Source organism: Tachypleus tridentatus, chromosome 4 (assembly GCF_004210375.1).
Source record: "Tachypleus tridentatus isolate NWPU-2018 chromosome 4, ASM421037v1, whole genome shotgun sequence".
Lineage (NCBI taxonomy): Eukaryota > Metazoa > Arthropoda > Merostomata > Xiphosura > Limulidae > Tachypleus > Tachypleus tridentatus.
In genome coordinates, this window is record NC_134828.1 from 11,924,642 (window position 1) to 11,951,212 (window position 26,571).

General features: G+C 35.6%; 2 protein-coding genes across 2 annotated transcripts in view; both read left to right on the forward strand.

Annotated features, from left to right (window-relative positions):
* Positions 1–13,401, forward strand: part of LOC143250018 (glutamate receptor ionotropic, NMDA 3A-like) — a 95,269-nt gene extending 81,868 nt beyond the window's left edge. Inside the window, 7 exon segments of the mRNA XM_076500653.1 lie at positions 2,661–2,898; positions 2,900–3,649; positions 3,651–3,722; positions 5,944–6,077; positions 10,700–10,847; positions 12,611–12,906; positions 13,311–13,401. Coding sequence (XP_076356768.1) covers positions 2,661–2,898; positions 2,900–3,649; positions 3,651–3,722; positions 5,944–6,077; positions 10,700–10,847; positions 12,611–12,906; positions 13,311–13,401 — 1,729 coding nt within the window.
* Positions 13,402–15,352: 1,951 nt separating this feature from the next.
* Positions 15,353–25,792, forward strand: LOC143250019 (uncharacterized). The gene is made up of 4 exons (XM_076500654.1): positions 15,353–15,400; positions 15,700–15,819; positions 19,494–19,567; positions 22,205–25,792. Exons 1-4 carry the CDS (start codon positions 15,353–15,355, stop codon positions 22,914–22,916), a joined length of 954 nt encoding a protein of 317 aa, XP_076356769.1. The 3' UTR covers positions 22,917–25,792.
* Positions 25,793–26,571: the final 779 nt, after the last annotated feature.

Sequence of the window (26,571 nt, forward strand, 5' to 3'; positions counted from 1 at the left end):
AACTTTTATAATTGTAATAAAACGATTTCTAGAGCTGGTACGCTTCGTTCAACTTTATAATTGTAATAAAAACGTTTCTAGAGCTAGGTACGCTTCGTTCAACTTTTATAATTGTAATAAAACGTTTCTAGAGCTAGGTACGCTTCGTTCAACTTTTATAATTGTAATAAAACGTTTCTAGAGCTAGGTACGCTTCGTTCAACTTTATAATTGTGTAAAAAACGATTCTAGAGCTAGGTGCGCTTGTTCAACTTTTATAATTGTAATAAAACGATTCTAGAGCTAGGTACCTTCGTTCAACTTTTATAATTGTAATAAAAACGTTTCTAGAGCTAGGTACGCTTCGTTCAACTTTATAATTGTAATAAAACGTTTCTAGGCGGCTAGGTAAACTTCGTTCAGCTTTATAGTATAATAAAACGTTTCTAGAGCTAGGTACGCTTCGTTCAACTTTATAATTGTAATAAAACGTTTCTAGAGCTAGGTGCTTCGTTCAACTTTTATAATTGTAATAAAAACATTTCTAGAGCTAGGTACGCTTCGTTCAACTTTTATAATTGTAATAAAACGTTTCTAGAGCTAGGTTGCGCTTCGTTAACTTTTATAATTGTAATAAAACGATTCTAGAGCTAGGTACGCTTCGTTCAACTTTATAATTGTAATAAAAACAGTTGGTTCAGGAAGCTAGGTACGCTTCGTTCAACTTTTTTATAATTGTAATAAAACATTTCTAGAGCTAGGTACGCTTCGTTCAACTTTTATAATTGTAATATAAACGATTCTAGAGCTAGGTACGCTTCGTTCAACTTTTATAATTGTAATAAAACATTTCTAGAGCTAGGTACGCTTCGTTCAACTTTTATAATTGTAATAAAAACTCTTTCTAGAGTACAAGAGCCACTTCGTTCAGTGCTGGTATGACAAGAATCGCAACTAGAGCTAGACACACTTCGTTCAATTGTTACCGTTGTAATAAAATCTTTCTAGGGCTAGGCACACTTCGTTCAATTGTTACCGTTGTAATAAAAACTTTCTGGGCTGGGCACACTAGTTCAATTGTTACCGTTGTAATAAAACTCTTTCTAGGGCTGGGCACACTTCGTTCAATTGTTACCGTTGTAATAAAACAACTCTAGGCTAGGCACACTTCGTTCAATTGTTACCGTTGTAATAAAACTCTGGAATAAGCACACTTCGTTCAATTGTTACCGTTGTAAAAAAAACTTTTCTAGGGCTAGGCACACTTCGTTCAATTGTTACCGTTGTAATAAAAACTTTTCTAGGGCTAGGCACACTTCGTTCAATTGTTACCGTTGTAATAAAAACTCTTCTAGGGCTAGGCACACTTCGTTCAATTGTTACCGTTGTAATAAAACTTTTTTTTTTTCTTCGGGCTAGGCACACGTTCAATTGTTACCGTTGTAATAAAACTTTTCTAGGGCTAGGCACACTTCGTTCAATTGTTACCGTTGTAATAAAACTCTTCTAGGCAAGGCACACTTCGTTCAATTGTTACCGTTGTAATAAAACTCTTCTTCTCAAGGCACACTTCGTTCAATTGTTACCGTTGTAATAAAAACTCTTCTAGGGCAAGGCACACTTCGTTCAATTGTTACCGTTGTAATAAATATCTTTTGTGCTGGAAACAGTCATACTTTAACCCCAGTAGTTTTCTTATCAGCAAGTTATAGTTCATGATGTCATTTGTCCTCCAGTTGATAAGAGCATTTATTGTAGTTTTATTCTTGGTCTGACTTGCAGTGAACGAGTGCTAACCAAGTGTTATCCCCAGGATTAAATCAGAATGTTCACCCGTAACTCGTGTCATGCGAGCATGAATGTAGGTATCGCTGGACACTTGTTTGTAAACAACGACCACTAATTGCCGGCAATAAATATAGATAATACACTTGTATATATGGTCAAGCTGTCTTGTTTAGTTGTTTCCGTGTTAAAATTTTCCCGGATGCATCATTGTTACCAGAATTTATAAATGTTTTGATTTAAAAACATGATACATCTATTTTAAAAAGGTTATATTCTGTTATTATTTTGATCCATGCTAAAACAAGAATCATCTTTCGAAAGCTTTTGTTTATATTTGTTTGTAATGTTAGAAGGGGAAAGAGTTTTCAAAAACGCTCGTATTAATAGGTTTGGGGTTTTATGATCTATTTATCTTGGTAGTAATAGGTTTGGGGTTTTATGATCTATTTATCTTGGTAGTAATAAGTTTGGGGTTTTATGATCTATTTATCTTGGTAGTAATAGGTTTGGGGTTTTATGATCTATTTATCTTGGTAGTAATAGGTTTGGGGTTTTATGATCTATTTATCTTGGTAGTAATAGGTTTGGGGTTTTATGATCTATTTATCTTGGTAGTAATAGGTTTGGGGTTTTATGATCTATTTATCTTGGTATTAATAAGTTTGGGGTTTTATGATCTATTTATCTTGGTATTAATAAGTTTGGGGTTTTATGATCTATTTATCTTGGTATTATTAGGTTTGGGGTTTTATGATCTCTTTATCTTGGTATTAATAGGTTTGGGGTTTTATGATTTTTTTATCTTGGTATTAATAGGTTTGGGGTTTTATGATCTATTTATCTTGGTATTAATAGGTTTGGAGTTTTATGATCTATTGATCTTGTTTTTTTAGTATCAATAATAATCGTATCTTTTTTATCTCTCAAAGACACCTGAATCGTTTAGACCAAGAAAGATTTGTGCAAAGAAACGCGAGTAATGTATCTTCCAACTTCGTCAACTTTCCAGTGTTTGATGTTCTGAACTTGGTGCAAGGGACATGGAAGGTCCTGGGGAATGTGAGTGGCCCGTCCGTCCGTCTAGATGCCGTCCTTTGGTTGGGAGCAGGGAGGAGAGCTCCCTGGCCCCTAGGAAAGAAAGCGATTTCGGGTGGTCACAGCCCTCGCACCACCATTTGTCCAACAGTCTACTCGGGTTAGCAACGGAAGTTGTCTAATGGGGATCCCGTGTTTACAAGTAACCACAAGTAGAGAGGAAGAGCTTGCCACCATCTTCGCCGACTATGGTCAAGGCAGGTCCGAAGGAATCAGATACAACGTGACCTGTTGCGCGGGCATAACGATGGATTTACTGACGGACGTAGCTAACGATTTGCACTTCGAATACGACTTGTACCTGGTGGCTGACGGGATGTTTGGAACAAATCGTGGGAAGGGTTGGAATGGTATCACGGCAGACTTGATCAGTGGCGCCGCTCATCTGGCCTTCTCTTCTTACAGTGTCAACAGCCTCGCCATACAAGAAGTGGACTTCTCCGTTCCCTACTTCCACTCTGGGGTTTCATGTCTAGCGCCCTCTAGGCTACATGCAGTTCCACTTTCTGCTTTTCTCGAACCGTTCAGTATCGAACTTTGGATCGTCATATTCGCTAGTCTTAACGTTACAGCTATCGCTGCAGCTGTGTATGAGTGGTTGAGTCCATTTGGTCTGAATCCATGGGGTAGACAGCGAACCAAAAACTTTAGTCTAGCATCGGCTCTCTGGGTCATGTGGTCCCTTCTCTTCAGCCACCTGGTAGCCTTTAAGGCCCCCAAATCCTGGCCTAACAAAGTGCTCATTAATGTATGGGGTTGTTTTAGCGTGATATTTCTCGCTAGCTACCACCGCTAAGGTAGCAGCACTATTCGCAGGACTTTTCTTCCAACTACGAGTCGATGATCTGTACGATTCTGACGTAAGTAACATTTAATAAATTGATTTGTTTTATTTTGTGTATTTGACAAACAAATATTTTTTTTCTATTTAACACAAATAGTTAAATTAATTTACTTTCATATTTCTATTTATGAAGTACGTATGTCGTAATACAAGTATTATAAGAGTTCTTAAAATTTGATGGTCAATATTCTAAGATGGCCAGGTGGTTAAGGCACTTAACTCGTAATCCGAGGGTCGCGGGTTCGATTCCCCGTCACACCAAACATGCTTGTCCTTTCAGCCATAGAGGCGTTATAATTTGACGGTCAATCCCACTATTCGTTGGTAAAAGAGTAGCCCAAGAGTTGGCGGTAGGTGGTGATGAGCTGCCTCCCTCTAGTCTTAAACTGCAAAATTGGGGACGGCAAGCGTATATAGCCCTCGTTTAGCTTTGAGCGAAATTCAGAAGAAACCAAACCAGTATTTTAGGACTATAAACAACAGGATCTAGAGTTAAGAAGTGAGTCATACTCGGTTTTCTTGTCACTAAATTAGTAAATGTCATAAAGCCATTCGTTCTTTAGTTTATACACTTACATATCCATCTTCCTTTTCCATATATAATGTGTTTCCTACATATGTCATCTTCATGGTAACAAGAAATAATGTACCACCAGGAGATTGGTAAACCCAAAAAACAAGACATGTTGTAATCGGAGTACCTTACGAAGGTAAACCTTACTTTCTCAATGGTCAATTCATTCTTAATAAAGCGTTGTAGACCTCCTCTTAAGCCAACAAAATACACTTTCACCCAAGAATGTGAGACTACATCCAATAATAGTATTATGTACTATATATATCAACACAGTGGATAATACAAAATATGATTTACTGTAACTAGAAATGTCAAAAAATAATACCAGAAATTTAAACGTATGATTTCATTTAGTTATCTACTATAAAGTAATTTTGTACTTTATAATGAATTTGGTTTAGTACTATACAGTACTGACATTTAATATATCTACTGATAGTATGTACAACATATTGTTAGCTTGTTTTAAATCATCAGTTGATAGCATATACTACAAAGTGTTGGCTTGTTTTAATTCATCAGTTTATAGCATATACTACAAAGTGTTAGCTTGTTTTAATTCATCAGTTTATAACATATACTACAAAGTGTTAGCTTGTTTTAATTCATCAGTTTATAGCATATACTACAAAGTGTTGGATTGCTTTAATTCATCAGTTGATAGCATATGCTACAAAGTGTTAGCTTGTTTTAATTCATCAGTTGATAGCATATACTACAAAGTGTTGGCTTGTTTTAATTCATCAGTTGATAGCATATACTACAAAGTGTTAACTTGTTTTAATTCATCAGTTGATAGCATATACTACAAAGTGTTAACTTGTTTTAATTCATCAGTTTATAACATATACTACAAAGTGTTAACTTGTTTTAATTCTTCAGTTTATAACATATACTACAAAGTGTTAGCTTGTTTTAATTCATCAGTTGATAACATATACTACAAAGTGTTGGGTTCTTTTAATTCATCAAATGATATCATATGCTACAAAGTGTTGATTTGCTTTAATTTATCGACTGGTAATATTTTCAGATAATGAATTTAGTGTTTATTTATAGGTATTACTTCTCTCTGTCTGTCAGTCAGTAAAGCATCATGACTGTACTTATTAAGACTTGACAGTAAAAATGTATGAAAGTAAAACACTTTAAGATTAGAATAAAAACTATTTTTCGTGCCTGCTCTTGGCAACAGTAAGTGTTTCCAGTGTACACAACTCACGACTGTCAAAAAATAATCGTGAAAAATAGTTTATAATTAATGGATATGAAACTAAATGTTTCTTAATTTCAATAATTTCTAACGTTCCTAATATTAAACTTTCTCCTATAGGCCTTGAAGAGCTCTTAACGTTTACTGTTAGGTGTGTTTTCATGTAAACTTTAAAAGTATTTTTTTGTGTTTAGTGTACCATTAGAATAATTTGAATATGTAACAAGCACATAGTTATGGTTACGAAAGGTAAGAGAAAATCAAATATTACTCCAGACAATAAAAGCCATGTCGTCTCTCTTTCTTCGTCTGGAATAATTGGAGTTTAACAAGAGTACGAAATCATCTCGACTCATCTGGTGGAAAACAGTTAAATTAAACCAACAAACGAACAAAAATAATTTCTTTTAACTACCAGAGTACTAATCGGTTATACTGTCATTCCAGCTCTTCAACCAGCGGACAGGGACAGCAAAGGGAAGTGCCGCTGAAGGTTATATTTTGCGGGAATATCCACGACTCTGGGAGCACGTGAAAAAATATGAAGTTGTGAGCATTGAAGATGGGCTGGACAAACTCAGGTAAGAAGACGTACGGCATGTTGGAGGTTTAATATTGCTATGGTTGTGGAAAAGGTCGGTGAGAAAAGAACTGTTCTTAGTAATAAGTTCTGCTGAAATGAGTATAGTTATAAGTATTAATTATCTTTTCGGGCGGAAAATCAACAAAAATATTAGTTGTAACAGTTAAACATATTCTTGATGTTAGATTGTTGCTTTTAAAGACGAGACCTGGATTTGATTCTTTCTTAAGCCTAAAAATTATTTCTGAATTATTAACGTAGATAAAATCAAAATCACACGTACATTGTGTAAGATAATTATGAAAGCGGTGAGAGAAAATGATATAATACACATAATCTTGTGAAAATGAATCGCATCAGAAAACAGACACCAGTCGTTAATTTATCTGTAATCTGATTGGTTTGACAACAACCAATCAAAAGTTTCCATCTCAGTACAAAACCTATAAAAACACAAACAATCGTGTAATGACGAGCCAGGTCCTGTAAAGGCTCATTGTTGATAGTCTGATTTTTCACCTGACACCACGTGTATTAAAATCTAATTGATGGCACTTTAACTACTGACAGGTAAATACAAGTCTATCATGTCATTTTGTTCTGGAACATGACTTATTGAGCATGGATTCATCTTCCAACAAGATAACAGTCCCGAGGATACGCAAGTGTGGAGTAATGGCTTCTTGATAATAAAAACCGATGAAACAATCACAACCATCCCTGGCCTGCACAAAATACCGATACAAACATTCTATGTAAGCCTTAGAAGAACAAGAATTCATCAAACAACTTTGCTGAATTGTGAGAAGCAAAGCAAGACAATAGGAACAGTATTGCACAACCTTTCATTGATAAACCATTTGGGTGGTGATGACTAGTTGCTTTCCCTCTAGTCTTAGACTGCTAGATTATGGACGGCTAGCACAGATAGCCCTCGTGTAGCTTTGCGCGAAATTCAAAACAATCAACCAACCGTTACTAGATGTTACTGTGGATATTCTGCAAATAAACAATACAAAAGTAACTGTAACAGGAATATACTGCTCACCAAATAAACAACTAGACACAGCATTACTCAACAACATCTTTTCCCACAACCATAACTCTATGGTTATTGGAGACCTAAATAGTAAAAGTGTCAACTTTGGATGCAGGTACACAAACAACAATGGAAGAAGTTTCCTACAGTTCATAGATGATAACAATATAGTCCTTCTAAATGATACCACCCCCACACATACAGCGGATACCACTAACTCCAGTGACATACTTGACCTGTGCCTTTGCACATATAACATGAGCCAAAGCTAATAAACTTCCAGGTGGGAAAATAGTGATCACTTACCAATATATTGCGTCTTCGATCTCGCCCCCATAAAAAAATATAACCATGAGGAAAGAAAAGTTTAATTACAGTAAAGCAAATTGGCAAAATTATAAACAGGAATTAAACAATCTATTACCTGATAAAGTTATAAAAGAAGTTAAAACCCATATTGAAATGGATAACTACTATCAAACAATAACGGAGTGCCTTCAGAAAGCAGCCAAGAAAACAATACCAAAACAACAAACAACACATGGAAACCCAATACCGAAATAATTATCCTAATCAAAAAATGAAGACAATTAAGAAGACAGTTCGTGATAACAAGAGACAGAGAAATAAAATAAGAGAAATAAAAACGCAAATAAACAATATAAGAAATCACATCAGAACACAAATAAAACAAGAAAAAATGGGACAGCTTCTGCTCAAAACTGAATGATAAAACTGACCAGAAAAAATTCTGGACACACCTGAAAAGACTCACCAATGATAATACAGCCGTAAAGAAATCTCCTGCACTTGAACACAATAATAGCACACACAAATAAAGAAACAGCTGAAGCTTTCAAAGCTCAACTTCAAAATACATTTCAAACTCATTCTGATCCAGATATGAATACATATTTTTACAATGATTGTTTGTTTGTTTTGAACTTCGCACAAAGCTACTCGAGGGCTATCTGTGCTAGCCGTCCCTAATTTAGCAGTGTAAGACTAGAGGGAAGGCAGCTAGTCATCACCACCCACCGCCAACTCTTGGGTTACTCTTTTACCTACGAATAGTGGGATTGACCTTCACATTATAACGCCCCCACGGCTGAAAGGACGAGGATGTTTAGCGCGACGGGGATACGAACCCGCGACCCTCAGAGTCGCACGCCTTAACACGCTTGGCCATTTTTTACAATGAAGTCACCAACCATATACTAAACAATAAAAAACAATTTGAATAAATTTTCCCAATGAGCGTATCTGAGACAAACACAAGACACATCACAAACCATGAAAACTACGAAGACACGATACTTACGAAAAAAATATCCATACAGAACTTACTGAAGCAATGAAAAACACAAAAAAACAAATCTCCAGGTGAAGATGAAATACAAGCCATCCTCTAAGAAAGGGCGCTCCGAAATTGTTTGATTACCTAAAAACACTATTTAACATATCTATCCTCAGGATACATCCCAGTTTCTTGGAAGCTCGCTAATATATCAATGTTCCATAAGGAAGGAAAGCCAGCAAATAAACTTAATAGCTACCGACCAATCAGCCTGACCAGCTGTGTAGGTACAATTCTCGAAAGAATAATCAATAACAGACTCTCCACATTCTTGGAGATAACATCAAAATTACCAGAAGAACAAAACAGATTCAGGAAATTCAGACAAACGACAGATCATTTCATTAGATTAACCGAAACTATAATAAATAGCTTCAATAAAAAAAGAATGCACTGTCGCTTGCTTCCTTGATATCGAGAAAACATTCGACACTGTATGGCACAATGGTCTAAGGCTCCGAATGAATGAAATGGGACTACCGTGTGGAATTATTCGCTGGTTATCTAACTTTTTGGAAAACAAAGTGTTGAGTGAATGTTGAGGGTACCTCTTCTGAGTACTTTACTCCAGAAGCTGGAGTCCCTCAGGGAGGGGTGGTTAGCCCTATACTCTTCATTATGTATGTAAACAATTTGCCATTGAAGGATCCTAATCATGGATTCACTTCACAGTTCGCAGATGATGTGGCAGTCTGGAAAAGTGCCGCAACAACCACGATAGCAGCCACTAACATACAACCACAACTAAATATAATAAGTGAATACTGCCAAAAATATAGAATAAAAATGAACACAGCAAAAACACAATCGTAGTCTTTACGAAATTGACAAAACTACAGCCAGAAATATATATGAATGGTGCACTACTCCAGATTGCCACATCGGCAAAGTTTTTAGGTCTAACCTATGATTCAAAATTAACTTGGATTAACCATGTCAACGAAATTAAAATTAAAGTCTGGCGAAGAACCAACTACGCCAGGAGTCTAACTGGTAAAAACAGTGGAGCATCTACAGATAACATACTAAAAATCTATAAAACATATATTAGACCAGTAATAGACTATGCAGCTCCAGCATGGATAACTGTAAGCAATAAAATAATTAAAACTAAACTACAAACAATCCAAAACACACTCCTCACAACTGCATACAGAGTTCCAAGAACAATATCATCTCAATTCATTCACAAATACTCGAACATACCAACCATACCAGATAGACTCCTACATAGTACAATAATGTACTTTAATAAGAATTGGATGAAAAACGAATTACTATGCGAACTAGATAGGTACCTCATACATGATGAAGTTAGCCCTAAACATCCCTCCCTGGTCAATATATATTTTAAACATAAAAAAATAAATAATAATAAATATATAATAAAAAATGTGTGTGTGTGTGTGTATAATGAATAAAAGCAAAGTGCCACCAACAAACTTGACATCCAGCTGATAGGGCAAAATAATAACCATATGTGTACCACAATACATGGACATTGCCCTGAAAAGGATCGGAGTAATATTCAGTTCACTCTGACCCAAAAATGAAGTAACTATAACTATCAAATACTGCAAGTCCACATAAGTACGGGGAGGAGGAAGAGGTCAAAGGGAACCTGACCCTTCAAGGTACGAACATACAAAACCCAAACACCGAGAGAGATATATACTAACTGGGATATTTAAAAAAGTCCTACCGCTCTTATAAAACCTCATAACTACATTATCATTGTTGTTGTTTCCCACAAGCAATATCTAACATACAAATTGAAAGTTTTAAATTCTCAAGTTTATTAATATATTTTTTTAAATTGATAGTGAAACTAAATCATATTATTTTAGTCCTGATAAAATTGACAGGTCTAAAAAATACATTTTTAATTGAGTAAAAACTACGAAAACGTTCTTTTAAATATTTTGAAGAAGTTAAAAGGTTAGATATGTTTTAAACTTGTAAATAACGTTATTTCTATGTCATAAAAGAATCGTATATTTTATTAATAGCATCAAAATTTTTTATTCTAAAACTGTAATACTCGTTAAACAGAATAGTTTTTTTCTCTTCTGTTTACTGATCTTTTTACGTTTATAAACGGAAAAACTGAAGTAGGTAGAAATATTCGACTGTTCTGTCCATTATTAAAATTTTCCTTATTACAAAACTGAGCTTGAATAGGAAGGTTTCGACTTTTCTGACTGTTATTAATCCTTGCTAAAAGAAATGGCGAACTCGACGTTCTGATCGGAGACACGGCAGTTTTGGATTACTACCGGGGGAACGAACCTGACTGTAACCTTCACATGCTAGGTGACCCAATCTTTGATGACGCATATGCAATTGGAATGCAGCAGGGATTTCCTTTAAAGGTAACTTGTCCACAGACTCTCAATACGAAACGTCCTGATTGGCGTCAGAAATAATGTTTCTTTTATGTTGTTACAGGAACGTATTGTTAAACTGTTTAAATAGTTGTTACAGGGACTTATTATTAAGCTGTTTAAATAGTTGTTACAGGAACGTATTGTTAAACTGTTTAAATAGTTGTTACAGGAACGTATTGTTAAACTATTTAAATAGTTGTTACAGGAACGTATTGTTAAACTATTTAAATAGTTGTCACAGGAACGTATTGTTAAACTGTTTAAATAGTTATTACAATGACGTAGTATTAAACTGTTTAAATAGTTCTTATAGTCACATATTATTAAACTTTTTCAACTGTTTAAATAGTTGTTACAGACACTACGTATGGGGGGGGTACAATGTCCCAGTTTTTCACTCTGAAAATCTGGTAACCGTCTCTTCTGACAAAATAATAACTTCCTACCGTAAGAGTGACAGTATCTGTAAAAATATTTTTAAAAATATTGAACTTGACAATTATTGGAAAAAAGCATTTCAAATAACGAAGAAAATCACGTGCTGTACCTTAAATAAAGTTCTTTAGGTTTTAGTTTCGAGTAATTTAACTGCTGGCCAGAAGGAGCTTCTAATAATTAGAGCCCTTGAGAATTATCGAGAAACAAGTTAGTTATAATTAATTACTTAGAATTCAGTAGTGATTGAGGATTTTCTGTCTGTAGCGAGAGTTGTCACGTTACTGGGCGAGTTACGTCTTTGTTAATCGATTAAAACTAAGTAGGTAAGTGAGACATACTTCTCGTGTTTTATATTATAACGTTGTATTTAAAGCTAAGCCTATATTTAGATGCGAAATATGTGCTGAAAAATTTAGATATTAAATTAGGCCTACAATTTACATGTGTACGTGGCTGCAGAAACGTTGTAGAAAATAAGAATAAATAATCTAACTTTCTATTAGTGAGTGACTTAGTCTCATGTTAACCAGATAATAATATAATAAAACCCACTCAGTGATAAAACAGTTTACAACAATATGTATTTCATCAGGGTAAGGCCCGACATGGCCAAGTGGTTAAGGCGCACGATTCGTAATCTGAAGTTTGCGGGTTCGAATCCCCTGTCACGCCAAACTTGCTCACCATTTCAGCCGTGGGGTCGTTATAATGTTACGGTTAATCCTACTATTCGTTGATAAAAGAGTATCCCAAGAGTGGGCGGTGGGTGGTGATGACTAGCTGCCTTTCCTCTAGTCTTACACTGCTAAGTTAGGGACGGTTACCGCAGATAGCCCTCGTGTAGCTTTGCGCGAAATTCAAAATACAAACAAATCATTAGGGTAACTTCGTATGATATACGATATTACTCACGACGAATTGTCTTGGTGTTTTTTTAACAAACTAGTTGGGGTACCAGTTTGTAAGTAAGGACAGGAAATTGTGCTTCTCTTTGTTTATTAACATAACAAACATTGAAAGTGCAAAAACAACAACAAAAAAATACCAATAATAAAAAGAAAGACGCACTGTTTTTTTTTTAAGAATTATATCAATATGAAATTAGATAGAGGGGTCCAACCCCTGTGACCTTTCTCATTTCGTCCTGCGACACTGTTAAATTGGGTGCTGATTGATCAAGAAATGTGTAAACTTATTAAGAACAGATCACACGCACTCACATATATTGGTGTTTATTTATATAGATGTAATATCGTAGAATGTTAATCCAGGCTGTACATTCTGTAAGTGTTAGTTTTATCTTTTCCCAGGATGCAGTATCGGACTTGATACTTCACTACAACGAGGCTGGTTATATCGACCAACTACAACAGAAATGGTACGGCAGGGTACCATGTTTTGAAAGGTCGGTGCACGGGTTGACTAAGCCCATGGGTTTGAGTGTGCGTGCTGTCTCGGGTGTATTTATAATGCTCTGTGTGGGACATCTGGTGGCTGTTTGTACACTTGTTTTGGAACATCTCACTTTTCGTTATGTTATACCAGTGTTGCGAGAAAAGCCTAAAGACACCGTGTGGAGAAGTCCTCATTTAATGTTTTTAGTCAGGTATGTTTTTCTAGAAATTCAAATTTTTTTGTTATAATTTTACCTAAATCCTATTAAGTTTGTTTTTTAAATTTCTTGTTTAAGGCAAGTCTATTGTTTAAAGTTTTAAAAGATTCGTATGTGTCTTGAACCATAGATATAAATAAAACATGATTGGTCAGACACTACTTTATTATTAAGGTATTGTGGGCGACGCCATTGCTATGTGTTGAAGTTCGAACTGACCAATAAAGTAAAGTGGCTGAGAGTGACACTCGTCTGTTTAAGCCACGACCCTAAAGAACGAAGGGAAATCAGCGCTTTGTCGTTAACTGCTACGCATACCATAAATAAAATTAAAGGCGGAGGGTGTTACATTCCAGAGTAAAACCTTTTTTTTTTTTCTATAATATATTAACTTACAGTGGGCATCGTCGCCGTGGTAGTGGTGGCGACATCGAACAGTCGTGGATGTTAACAGCTGGTTCCGAATTATATGTGCGAGTCTTCTTTTGAAGTCCTTACACCTACACAAGTTGACATGACAGTTTGACAGTTTTAATTTTAAATGTTGGCATTATTAAATACTCACATAACTTTAAATAATTATCCACGACATTGCTGGCCAGTCCGGCTACACAGAGACGCCACCAGAACATATTCTTTATACAGATACAGTTTCTGTGTACATTCATATTTGATGCTATCACTGAGTATCAAGGTATAAGTTTATTAAACATATCACGAATAAGAGATGAAATTTGGATTACTTTGTGCAGCTTAAGACAAGACTAGTCTAACTAGTAATGTTATGGCTTATTCAGAAAAACAGATTTCGAACATAGGTTTAATACTGTCGGTAGACTTATAGTGAGAATTATATGACCAAAGTTAACACATCCACGTGGTTAATGTTAGCTGTAAACTAATAATCTGGTATAGCGGTATGTCTACGGACTTACAACGTTGGAATCCGGGTTTCGATACCGGTGGTGGGCAGAACACAGATAGTCCATTGTTTAGCTTTGTTCTTAAATTCAATCAATGAAATTAATAATCTGTAAAGTTTTGTAAAGATATGGGTATATCATTGAAAATCATAGTATAATTACTGTCATGGATACTTTCCTGCTAACGAACTAGGTGGATTCCAGCTAGCCCTTAGTGGTAAAGTATTTATATAGTACACAAAAACAAAAAAACAGCCACAGGTAGTGGCGTACCTATAGAGAACAAAGGACGACAACTTACCTTGAAGACTTATGTTTAAAACAACAGAAATTTAAAGACCTTAAAAACATCCCTATAGTTCAGTTAGAAACATGTTGCTAGTACTTGTGTGGTCGTTGTCCAAAACAGTTCAGTGACACATATTTAATGTACCTAGTATATGAACAATTTCTTGCTACATCACTGGTGACACAAAATATGTCACGAACACTAAACGTTAAATGAATTTTAAAATTTATTAAATTGAATAGATGAGTAACATATTTCTTCGTTTCATTAGGGATGCTATTGGGTTTGTTTGTTTCTTTGAATTTCGCACAAAGCTACTCGAGGGCTATCTGTGCTAGCCGTCCCTAATTTAGTAGTGTAAGACTCGAGTGAACGCAGATAGTCATCACCACCCACCGCCAACTCTTGGGCTACTCTTTTACCAACGAATAGTGGGATTGATCGAAACATTACAACGCCCACACGGCTGAAAGGGCGAGCATGTTTGGCGCGACGGGGATGCGAACCCGCGATCCTTAGATTTCGAGTCGCACGCTTGGCCATGCCGGGCCAGGGGATGCTATTGGGATTACAGCCGAAAGTGTTGATAACCGCGAGGCAGCCAAACTACAAAATAATTATATTGTAATCGTTATAAGTTTTTGTTTTGTAACATTTGATACTCTTTATTGACGGGAAAACTAACTTTATTAGATTATTTACTATCTTACTTTTTATTTGTGATCTATATCGATAGCTTCCCGTGATCACTGTTTATTAACACTTGGTATAAAGAAACAAATGTATTTATCTTATGTTTTGAAGTAGTAAATTTTGGTTTTTACGGCTTTAATTAACCAACTGGCTGTGGTAACTACATTCGTTACGACTTTAGTAACTACGTTCGTTATGGCTAAAGTTAACCAACTAGTCATGTTAAGTTTTCACGACTTAATTTATTCAACTGGCCATGTTACCTTATGAAAGAAATCTCTATATTTTTTTATTAATTACTTGCATTAATATATTCTTAGCACAGGTTTTGTATCTATTTACGAGTAATTTATTTACGAATGAATTAAATACACCGAATATTTATATTAGTTCCTGCGCTATCTGAAGTCTTGTACAAGTATGAATTGTCGTTTGTTTATTGTTTTGGGAAGGGGACAAGGTATTCATTATGTAGGATTGTAGTTATATGGATCCATGATTCGCTTCCAGTTTCGGTAAACGTTTGGGGACTTGTATGCGTTATAAGGGTGACAATCAAAACCCACTCTTCGATCAGGCAAAAGTAGGCAAACATTTGGTGTTGGGTTTGTTAACTAATTGCCTTTCTCTTTGTACGTCAGCTCAAATTTAGGCACAACTGGCGCAGATAGTCCTTATTAAGTAGCTTTGCTCGAATATTCAAAAATTAGGAGAGGGTTAAAACGTTTACGAGTTGAAGACAAGGTAACGAAACACGTTGAGCTTGAAACGACGCCAATCGTCTCATTGTACCATAAATTAAATATTCGTGCATGTAACTTGACAGTTTCCGTAGGTTTTTAAATCGTTTTGTTATGATTGTTTTCACAACCTGTTTTCCAGAAATTCTATCGCTTCATCAACACAGTAAAATTGGTGTCACCTCATCACTCTGTGAAGGAAATAGTGTACAACCTACGAGAGGGTCAGATTTTTAGTTTGTTCCAAAAAAGTGTCAAAAGAGTAAGTACGATTTTCGTTTAGCTATAAAGAATTAATTGTATCAGTTTTATCTGTTGTTTTTGTGCTGTAGATTTGTTTGTTAGGAACTTGGCACTGTTATGATTCACGTCACTGTAACAAACCTCGTAACTTTTATATTTATTAGTAGCTTTAAATGAGAATTACGCAACTTGTGTGTGATAATATGATAGTTATCATTATAAAATTAATATAAATCAAACTTATAGTTTTTGAGATATTCGTAAAGACAAGACCTGCACAGTAATTTGGCACGCGCTGTACGTCGCTGAAGATGGTAAATTCATCATTCGTTAAAACATCGGTTTTCAAGCAGTGACTATGTTCGCAGATTGTATCTGTTAGTGGATCTATTGTTTATCCATGGCGTATTTTTCAGCATATTATTTTCAAAACATGACGTGTCTAATAATTATGAATATGTGGTATCGAACATTTTGGTAGCCCCTCGAGGGGTCGAGGATCAGCGATAATTTTACACGTTAACAACGCTGGAATCTGGAGTTCAATTCCTCTCTCTGGTCAGAGTACTGGTGAACAACTGTTTAGTTTAGGGTTAAAAATAAGTGATCTAACCAGAGATTTTGGATACTGCCGATTGGATACATTAAAATAAACTTAAACATATGTGAATATTACATTTTGTTTTATATATTTACAAATAAAAAGTTAATTGATAAGCAGAATATTATGAAGTGTAATTTTGAGACCGTGGAAGATGAATAATCGTGGTTACAAAAATCGAAATTTAAAATAGATTACACTGGTTTACAAAAAAATATTTTTTGTCTGAGGCAAGAATGTGAATAGGTGTTTTTTACTAATTTGGGTGTGCTGAATTCAAATTTATAAACAGTTTTGCTCTATCACCTCTAGTTTTCTGGCTTTTAAATAGTCTCATTTTAGTATATACAGAGTATATACGTGCTTATTTCAACAGTTGCAGCAGCTTATTACATATAAAACAGGATAGATAAAGAACATTGACGGAATAAATATACTTGGATGACACAATTCATAGTACCGCAGACAGTTAGAAGTGTGTTTTCTTAGATGATCTGGTGTATTTTGCCTCCGGGATGTCACGCAAGAGCATCCAGCAGAAGTCTTCCATCATGCTGGGGTTCCACTTGCCTTGGTAGTTGCTCTCCATCTTCATAATGTCTTGGTGGAATCTTTCTCCGTGCTCATCACTCACTGCTCCAAGGTTTGGAGGGAAGAAGTTGAGGTGGGAATGGAGAAAATGAATTTTGAGTGACATTCGGCATCCCATATCCTCATAAGTCTTTAGCAACTTCTCAATACAGGCTTGGTAATTTGGTACGCGTGTGTTACCAAGGAAGCCACTACAGACTGACTTAAATGCTTCCCATGCTCTCAATTCATTTAAGGTAAGAAGTTCCTCAAAATCAGTATCTTTCAGCACTTCTCGGATTTGAGGTCCGACAAAGATGCCCTCTTTGAGCTTAGCAGCACTGAGACCTGGGAACACAGTAGACAAGTGTTGGAAGGCAGCACCATTTTTGTCCATGGCCTTCACGAAATTCTTCATCAAACCAAGCTTGATGTGAAGAGGAGGAAGAAGCACCTTCTTTATGTCAACCAGAGGATTCTCCTTGACGCTGTGTTCGCCAGGAACGAAAGTGCTTCTAGACCCCCAGTCTTTCTGCTTGTAATGCTGGGATACAGCTCGAATATCCCAGAGACAGAGAAAGCAACAGTACTTTGTGAAGCACGCTTGCATACCCATAAGAGGACCAATGACCTTGAGGTCCCCACAAAGACTCCACTGGTATTGGTTGTACTTAACAGCTTCTAAAAGAAGCTCCATATTGTCATAGGACTCCTTTAGATGGACAGAGTGTGCAGTGGGAATGCTGGGATATTTATTCCCGTTGTGCAGAAGCACAGCCTTGAGACTTCGCTTGGAAGAGTCTATGAAAAGACGCCAGTCTGAAGGATTATGTGGCAAACCAAGGAAAGTGAACAAGCCAGGTACATTTGTGCAGTAACACAACTTGTTTTCCATGTCGAAAAATGAAGCAAGGTCTTTGTTCCGATTCCTGAAACTGGTGATCCTTACATCTTCCTGGACTAGGTTCCACTGTTTAAGCCGAGAAGCCAAGAGCTCTGACTGCTGTTTTGACAGATACAAATCACGAGCAAGGTCATTCAGGTCTTCTTGCGTGATCCAGTGTGGCTCGTTGCCACTTGTTCCTGAATAAGAAGAGTCAATATCTTCGGAAGAGATTGACTTGGCAGAATCTTCCCTTGGAGGCATTTCTTCATCTGATGAGGAAAGAAGATCCTTATTTACTGGAGGTGTTGGGACAGGAAGATCATCTGAATGGGGAACAGGTCTCATAGCAGATGGAAGGTTGGGATATTTGATCTTTTTTCTAGAAGATGCATTGAAACCAGTTATATTTGTTAGACAAAAATAACAATCATCTGCATGGCTTTGTGGCTCTCTCCAAACCATCAGGACTGCAAAGTTGAAAGCCGCTTTCTTGCCATTAAACCAAGCAGTTAGTCCATTGTAGCAGGGTTTACAACAGATGTGTGGAGCCCAAGATTTGTCCTGATCACCAATTTTACAGTCAAAATAATGAAAGTAGGCAGTTCTGAGGAGGGAAGTGATGGTTCGACGCTGTGCAACTGTCGTGAAGTCCATACACACGTAGCAGAAAGAATTGGCCTTGTTGAGGCATCCTCGGTGTTTTGAAGAGCTTGAAGCCATTGGAGAATCTGAAAAAAAACAAAGTAAAATTAAATCATATGTAAGGCAATAATAATTATGTGCGTCGTTGGAAATTGTAATACAAATGTATACCCAAAAGATTGTGTAACACAATTGTCGAGGGACACCAACCTCCTGCGCTGACTGCCAGTGCACTACTGGCTGTTGATTGAGACGTGTTGGCTACACTTAACGGCCAAACTCCGTCTTGATAATAACTAAAAAAGAAGACATAAGTCACACAATATTATAAATTAACCCTGAATGCATATACGCCTTTATGTACAGTATGTGTACAAAATGTACAGTATGCATATCTAAAAAACTAGAGGTGATGAGTAAAAACGGATTTCAAATCTGAATTCAGCAAATTAGGTTAAAACAGCTATTTTTGTGCTTGCCTCAATTTCTTTGTAAACCAGTGTTATCAGTAATACTTATTAAAATCAATATACAATCATAACGTCCAATGATATTTTCCCACGAAGAACATGATTCCTATTCAAATGTTTCAGTTCTGGCTTCAGATTTTTGTTTCCAACCCGCAGTCTTCCAAAGTATTTATTGTTACAATAAAATGTAATATCATTAGCTTAACATTTTATGTTCCTGTAATAAAACACATTACTCTGAATTTAACGTTGCGGGTTGCTGTAGTACAATATACTGTTAGTAGCTTAACATTTCGTGTTCCTGTAATAAAACACATTACTCTGAATTCAACGTTGCATGTTGCTGTAGTAAGATAAAATATTAGTAGCTTTATATTTCGTGTTCCTCTAAAAAACATAGCCTGAATTTAATGTTGCATGCTGCTGTAGTGAGGTATAATATTAGTAGCACAACATTTCATGTTCTTGTAATAAAACGTAACAATTTTGATGCATATATTTCTTTACGATTTTCTTTCACACAGAAAGCGAAGGAAGATGCCAGAAAAAGTAAAAGTCAGTCTCAGTTTTTTCAACTTATACAAGAAATCCGAAATGTGTGAGTAAAGCAAAAACACTACACACGTGTTTCTTAGTGACCTCTAGTTGTTTTTTATAGGCTTTAAAGTTATTTTTACTAGAATAAAGGCTTATTCAGATAACACAAACATAGCCGGGAAGTGTTCTTACCTATTGAGGTAGAAGAAAAGGTTTAGAACACTATAGTATTAATGTTAGAGTTTCATCTCATATATGTTGTGAACCGTGATGTCTGTCCGATCATTCGTCTGTCTCGCGTTTACGGCGGCTGTTTCCCGCGCTACCTTTTAAACACTAGGCTTGTAGGTAAAACTCAGCATGCACTTGTGAAATAATGGTAGAATAGACATGAACAATACTGATACCGAATTGTATTCCACAAGAAGGTATTCTACATTAAGGTGTTAGTAAATCCTTGCACTATTATTAACATTTCAAAATGTGACGTAACTTAAAATAATAAAAATGTAGATTTATGGTATGTTATTGTTGAGCTGTTCTTAGCATGACTGAAATGTTGAACAATTACTTTTCATGGTAGAGCGGTATAAGTAGTTCATAGCTTTAGCTCTTAGTGAAACCAAGAGTGTAACACGATTAACTTTTTATTTAAAGTCCATAAAATAAACCCCCCGCTGGTACAGCTCTAAGTCTACGGATTTACAATAATAAAATGAGGGGTTCAATTCTCCTCGGTGGACTCAGTAAATAGCCTGATGGAGCTTTGCTATAAGAGAACACACATCATCAGTAAATAGCCTGATGTAGCTTTGCTCTAAGAGAACACACATCATCAGTAAATAGCCTGATGGAGCTTTGCTATAAGAGAACACACATCATCAGTAAATAGCCTGATGGAGCTTTGCTATAAGAGAACACACATCATCAGTAACTAACCTGATGGAGCTTTGCTATAAGAGAACGCACATCATCAGTAACTAGTCTGATGTAGCTTTGCTCTAAGAGAACACACATCATCAGTAACTAGTCTGATGTAGCTTTGCTATAAGAAAAAAACATCATAAAATAATTAAACTGATAGATTGACTTCAATTTCTCCCGTCACTTTTGCTTGTTTATGAATAATAATAATAATATTGTCTGTTTATGTAATGTATCACAAGTGATTTGAAAATCACCATTACAAATTTTATGACAGAAATTAATAAAAAGAATCAACAAAATTATAATCGTTACTTCGAGGCTTAGGATTGTAATATAAGTATTATAATGCACACGAAAATAACTCCACTAGTGCGTTTCCTGTAAACAACGAAGTGAAGCTAGGAACAGAAAGTTGTGTTGGATTTGGTTTGTTTTGAATTTCGCGCAAAGCTACACGAGGGCTATCTGCGCTAATTAACCCTAATTTAGTAGTGTAAGACTAGAGGGAAGGCAGCTGGTCATCGCCATCCACCGCTAACTTTTGGGCTACTATTTTACCAACTAATAGTGGGATTGACCTTCACATTATAACGCCCCCACGTCTGAAAGAGCGAGCATGCTTGGTGTGACGGGGAATCGAACCCGCGACCCTCAGATTACGAGTCGCACACCTTTGACCATGCCCATTAGATGTTACTCGTTCCTTTCCTCATTGTAACAATATCGGTTTCAACCGAACAGTATTAAAACTACGTTACTATAAAGCCATCAGTGCCTCCTTTATAACACCTGAACTGTATCTGTGTTACAGATGTACTTCAACTGTGAGTATTGGTCCAAATGTAGGGGGAAGGAGTTACTGGTTCACAATATTTAATCAATAAGAACGAATAATTCCCCAATTACGTTAAAGTGACAAGACATTACGAGCTTTTCACGTAAAGTTTTTGTGGGAACACTAGACGGTTTTATTACTATTGGGGTTGTTTTGTGCTGTTAAACTAAACTACGTTTCAGTTTCGTATTGAAAAACAAACAAAAAAACAGGTGCTTTATGTCTCTTAACCCCTTCTGTTATTTGCCCGAAATAACTCGGGTGCTTTCCATGCTTCAAAAAGTATTTGCCCGAGTTGATTCGGGCAAATTATTTCTCGCAGTATTTTTAGTACTTGGCCTAATTAAGTCGGGCAAGTACTAAAAATATGGCAATAAATGTTTTCAAGTATTTGCCCGATTTTATTGGGATGTTGTCCATTACAATCAGCGCCCTCTAGATGTGCCGATCTGTTTCAGACTCATAAACAGAAATTATTACTTTTATTTACTGTAGTTTCGTTGAAATAATATAAATATATCACTTATACATTCGAATATGTAACATTTATTTATATAGTATAGTTTGTGCAGAAATATAACAACAAATCACGAAGGAACACTTGTTTCATTAATATATATGTATGACCTGTCAAAAATGAAATTAAACATCCAGCATTTTTAACTCGTTTCCAAAAACAAACAAGCCTGATGCAAGATTATAGTTTAAAAAAGACTAATGTAACTGGTTATGGCTGATAAGTCACGCAGAAATAGATTAACATCAAACTCCATTCATAACCGGAGCGAGCTGTAGACTAAATAAGCAAAATCATGAATACGTGGCACTATGTATATTCAGAATATTGATCTTAATAAATAATATGTTATATTTAACGTAAGAACTTCGCTACAAGTTGGAAAAACTGATGTAGCGTATTTCATAAACTCGTTCTAGTGTCCAAGAAGAACAAGAGAAACGAAATTTGGCTTCCATTGAAAACATTGATGTGGAACCAGTAGCGGAAGCCAACATTGATAAAGAATTTTCTGCTGCTCCTAAGAGAGAACTTTTCAGAAACCTGAGGCCTAACGCACTATCACTCAACAGCGATACTATTCTATTGGACAATTCGCAGAGAAGATTGGAGCGTCTTCTTCCTCCCCATCAAGAAGTGCCACCGTGTCCATCTTCTTCGTCCGACAGCACAACTTCATCTTTACCAAAGACATCCAAGCGCATATTTAGCATTAGTTTCAACGAACTCCTACCTCTTGCTGTCCAGGACAATTTAAGTGACCAAAAACATCCTGACCTTCCTGAAAGATCACGGGCCTGGTCATTTTCCGACTTGAGGACCTTGAAAAAAAAGGCGTTTCTGGCCGACACAGATTTTGAGGCTCGTAAGAAACAAAGAAATTTAAACAATACTTTCTCCAAACGTAAAAGGTTTAGAACAAAAATATTTTCAAGAGAACGAATAGAAGAACTCAAGTTATACTCCATGACAAAAGAAGAAATCATTAATAGATGGAAAACATCCGAACAAGAGCTCCGAAATATTCTGAGACAGGCTTTACAGTATAACAAAGAACTCGAAGAAAAGCTGAAATTCTTGCAAAAGACTTCGAAAACGCTAAAAAGATTCAAAAATCCTCGAATAGAATAGATAATTCTGTTGGTTTCAAATATGTAGTTTTAAAATCTATGGGTCGCATTATACAAAAGACAATGGGAAGAAAACAAAACACAGCTCTTTCCCACCGTTAAGAAGCTGGGTACAACAGTTTACCCTTTTTAACAAGGATGCCTTTAGGTTGTTTAACAGAGGACCAAACTCCTTCCTGTTGGAATAATTTGCAACTTGTTATCTCTTTACACTAGTTTATACACCAAAATCTAATCTGCTAGAGAACTTAACATAGAACTGTTGATATAGTTGTTAGATATTGAGATTTTTAAGAATACCTACCCGCAGGGTAACATAACTCTAGTTATAGAACGTTGAAAAACAAATACAAAAATAACAAACGGGTGAAAACATCGATATTACCAGACTGGGAAACTGATAAAGAAGTTGTGTTAATAATTCGTGCAATTACAGCTTTTGAAAATTAATATTTATTAGTGGATGTTATAAATATTTAATAGGCGTGATTATTTATTGTTTGAATGATGATTCTAGTGAGACTGGTTTCTTTCTATGCATTAGAACGCCACTTTTTGCCGATGAGTCAACTTGTCTCAACACTAATCACTTACACCATTTTTATGTTACTATGGCGGACACCAAACTAACGTAGAAATATTGTTCAGTTATTAGTATTATCAGCCTCAGTAACGTAGAAATATTGTTCATTTATTAGTATTATCAGCCTCAGCAGACACCAGACTAACGTAGAAATATTGTTCAGTTATTAGTATTATCAGCCTCAGCAGACACCAAACTAACGTAGAAATATTGTTCAGTTATTAGTGTTATCAGCTTCGGAAGACATCAAACTAACGTAGAAATATTGTTCAGTTATTAGTATTATCAGCCTCAGCAGACACCAGACTAACGTAGAAATATTGTTCAGTTATTAGTATTATCAGCCTCGGCAGACACCAAACTAACGTAGAAATATTGTTCAGTTATTAGTATTATCAACCTCAGTAACGTAGAAATATTGCTCAGTTATTAGTATTATCAGCCTCAGTAGACACCAGAGTAACGTAGAAATATTGTTCAGTTATTAGTATTATCAGCCTCAGCAGACACCAGACTAACGTAGAAATATTGTTCAGTTATTAGTCTTATCAGCCTCAGCAGACACCCAACTAACGTAGAAATATTGTTCAGTTATTAGTGTTATCAGCCTCAGCAGACACCAAACTAACGTAGAAATATTGTTCAGTTATTAGTGTTATCAGCCTCAGCAGACACCAAACTAACGTAGAAATATTGTTCAGTTATTAGTGTTATCAGCCTCGGCAGACACCAGACTAACGTAGAAATATTGTTCAGTTATTAGTATTATCAGCCTCAGTAACGTAGAAATATTGTTCAGTTATTAGTATTATCAGCCTCAGCAGACACCAGACTAACATAGAAATATTGTTCAGTTATTAGTATTATCAACCCTACGGCACCTTATGTGCGTTAGAGTTGATCTGCCAAATCAGTCACGCCCCCTAGGATTCGGATATATCCGTGCCTAATTTTAAAGTAGTGACGAGCGAGAGAGTCTGTGGTCCACATCCTAGAAGCGAATATTGGAGTTTTTTTTTTGTCATACTAACACAACTAAAATTACTAACGTGGTCAGTGACGTTGTGCTTCGAACTTTTGATTCACAGATTTGGAACAATAAACAACTAGCCACTATTATTCAGAGGGTTTCAGTATGAGGGACAGAAGTCTGCATTGTACGAAAGAAACAAATTGGTGAAACTCGATTCATTGGTTCATATTTCACGCATATTGTGATTTTTAATCGCCAATGTACGACGTCAGTAAGAATGATTTTGCCACGATAAATGCAGATGTGGTTTTTATAACAACGTATAAAATAGTTTTTTTTATTGAATTATGTAACTAAATTCGAGATAATCAACATGGCGTTTCGTCTGTTCTAAATGGGTCTTTCTTTAAATTAATCTGATGCAATATTTTCAGGTTTTGTATTTTATAGCCCCTTCTGTTATCACCATAAAACAAAGAATCCGGCCCGAGTTTGGGTCAATGGTTGCGTCATAACAGTGGTGATGAAATTCCAATATTAAATTAAAAAGTAGCTCAGATGTCGGTGTTGGTTAGATCCCTTCCATCTCGTCTTTCACTTAAAATTAAAGAGTTGCTATCGTAAATAGACCTCGAGTAGCTTTACGTGAAAGGCAACAAAATACTTTTCGATGTCATTAATAAAACAATTATGCTGATATATCATGAGCAACTGGGGAAAACTACACATTAAAATACATTCCACGAAGTAATTTTTTACTATTGAAAATATCTTAAAATAGCCCAAAAAGTAGCTAACTGCAATCTTGTAGTAGTACAGTTCCGTATAATAAATCCGAGGACTTGGCAACGCTAAATTTAATAAAACCATTTTTTGTGTACTAAATGAGCCAAGGAATCAGTTATAAAAAGTGAGTTCAGTGACAATTGTTTGTTTGTTATTAAACACAAAACAATCTGTGTTGTGTTCACATTGGATAATAAAACAACTCTTAGTGTTGTAATAAGCCCTAAGGTTTACCGTTGAGCCAATTCGGAGGGAAGTATTATATAAAGGAATAAACCTTGTAAAGGTACAATGGTAAGTTGAAAAAAATGGCTACTTTTTTATATCTATTTTACTGCTTGTTCCAGTTGCAACAACAAAATTATTAGTTTTCATGTCGCACTTTTAGACTATGTACATTTACAATACTTAAGTAGATACGTCTTTTTAAAAAAAAAAATTGTACAGACGTGTTAGCTTGTTCATTTTTGCTTTAGTTTGTGTGGTTTCGCTACTGTGTAACACATGTCTCAAAATAAAACAAAAATAAAAACAGGCTAACTGTGCAGTTCTGAAAAATTCTTAATACGGACCGTGAAATTTCAAATGACATCCGAGTTATATAAATACAATACTTTCTTCTTGCAAACATTATACATATCACTTAATCGCATTAATTGATAATATCTTAGTCTTGGGTGAAACACCACGAAACTTCGTTTTCAGAAATTCTTAAGAAAAAACGTTGATGTGTTTGTCTTGATCTACCTTTAGAATCGTACAAACTATTACAAAAGAACAACAGATCATATTAAGTCTTAGATACATAATGATTGTAAGTTATTTAATCTTAGGCTTTATAAAATATCATTTGTACATTATTCTGAATGTTTTTAATTTCTTAATCTTAATGTATGTAAAAGTTGGAAAAGGAAATTTTTATCTAAAATATTTATGTTATTATAAACTAGGTGGGGCGCCTGTCAGTTGGACGGAAGTTATGTAAATTCATAATTAATGAAAGGTTATCTTCGGACATGAAAAGTTGCTTCCCGTGTATGTTAAAAAAAAAAAAAAAGAGACAAAAGTCCATGAAAACTGCAAAACACAAAATGTGAATTGCAAATCTGCATGTATCTCCTTATAGGCTTAACAAACCCTCATGAGAAATGTGTAAATATCCATCAACAGGCGGCGGTAGTGGTAAAATATGCATATTTGTTTTTCGTCATGTGTGCTCTGTCCATCACGAGTATCGAAACTTGGATTTTAGTGCCGCAGGTAAAAAAAAATTTCAAACAGCCATTGAAACACAAAACCGAGTTTTTATGTATC

Excerpts from the sequence above, each read along its gene's own strand:
- LOC143250019 (XM_076500654.1), top strand. The coding sequence starts at position 15,353 with ATGCGTTATAAGGGTGACAATCAAAACCCACTCTTCGATCAGGCAAAA. Across the intron at positions 15,401-15,699 it reads CACTCTTCGATCAGGCAAAA|AAATTCTATCGCTTCATCAA; the intron begins GTAGGCAAACAT and ends CCTGTTTTCCAG. Across the intron at positions 19,568-22,204 it reads ATACAAGAAATCCGAAATGT|TGTCCAAGAAGAACAAGAGA; the intron begins GTGAGTAAAGCA and ends AACTCGTTCTAG.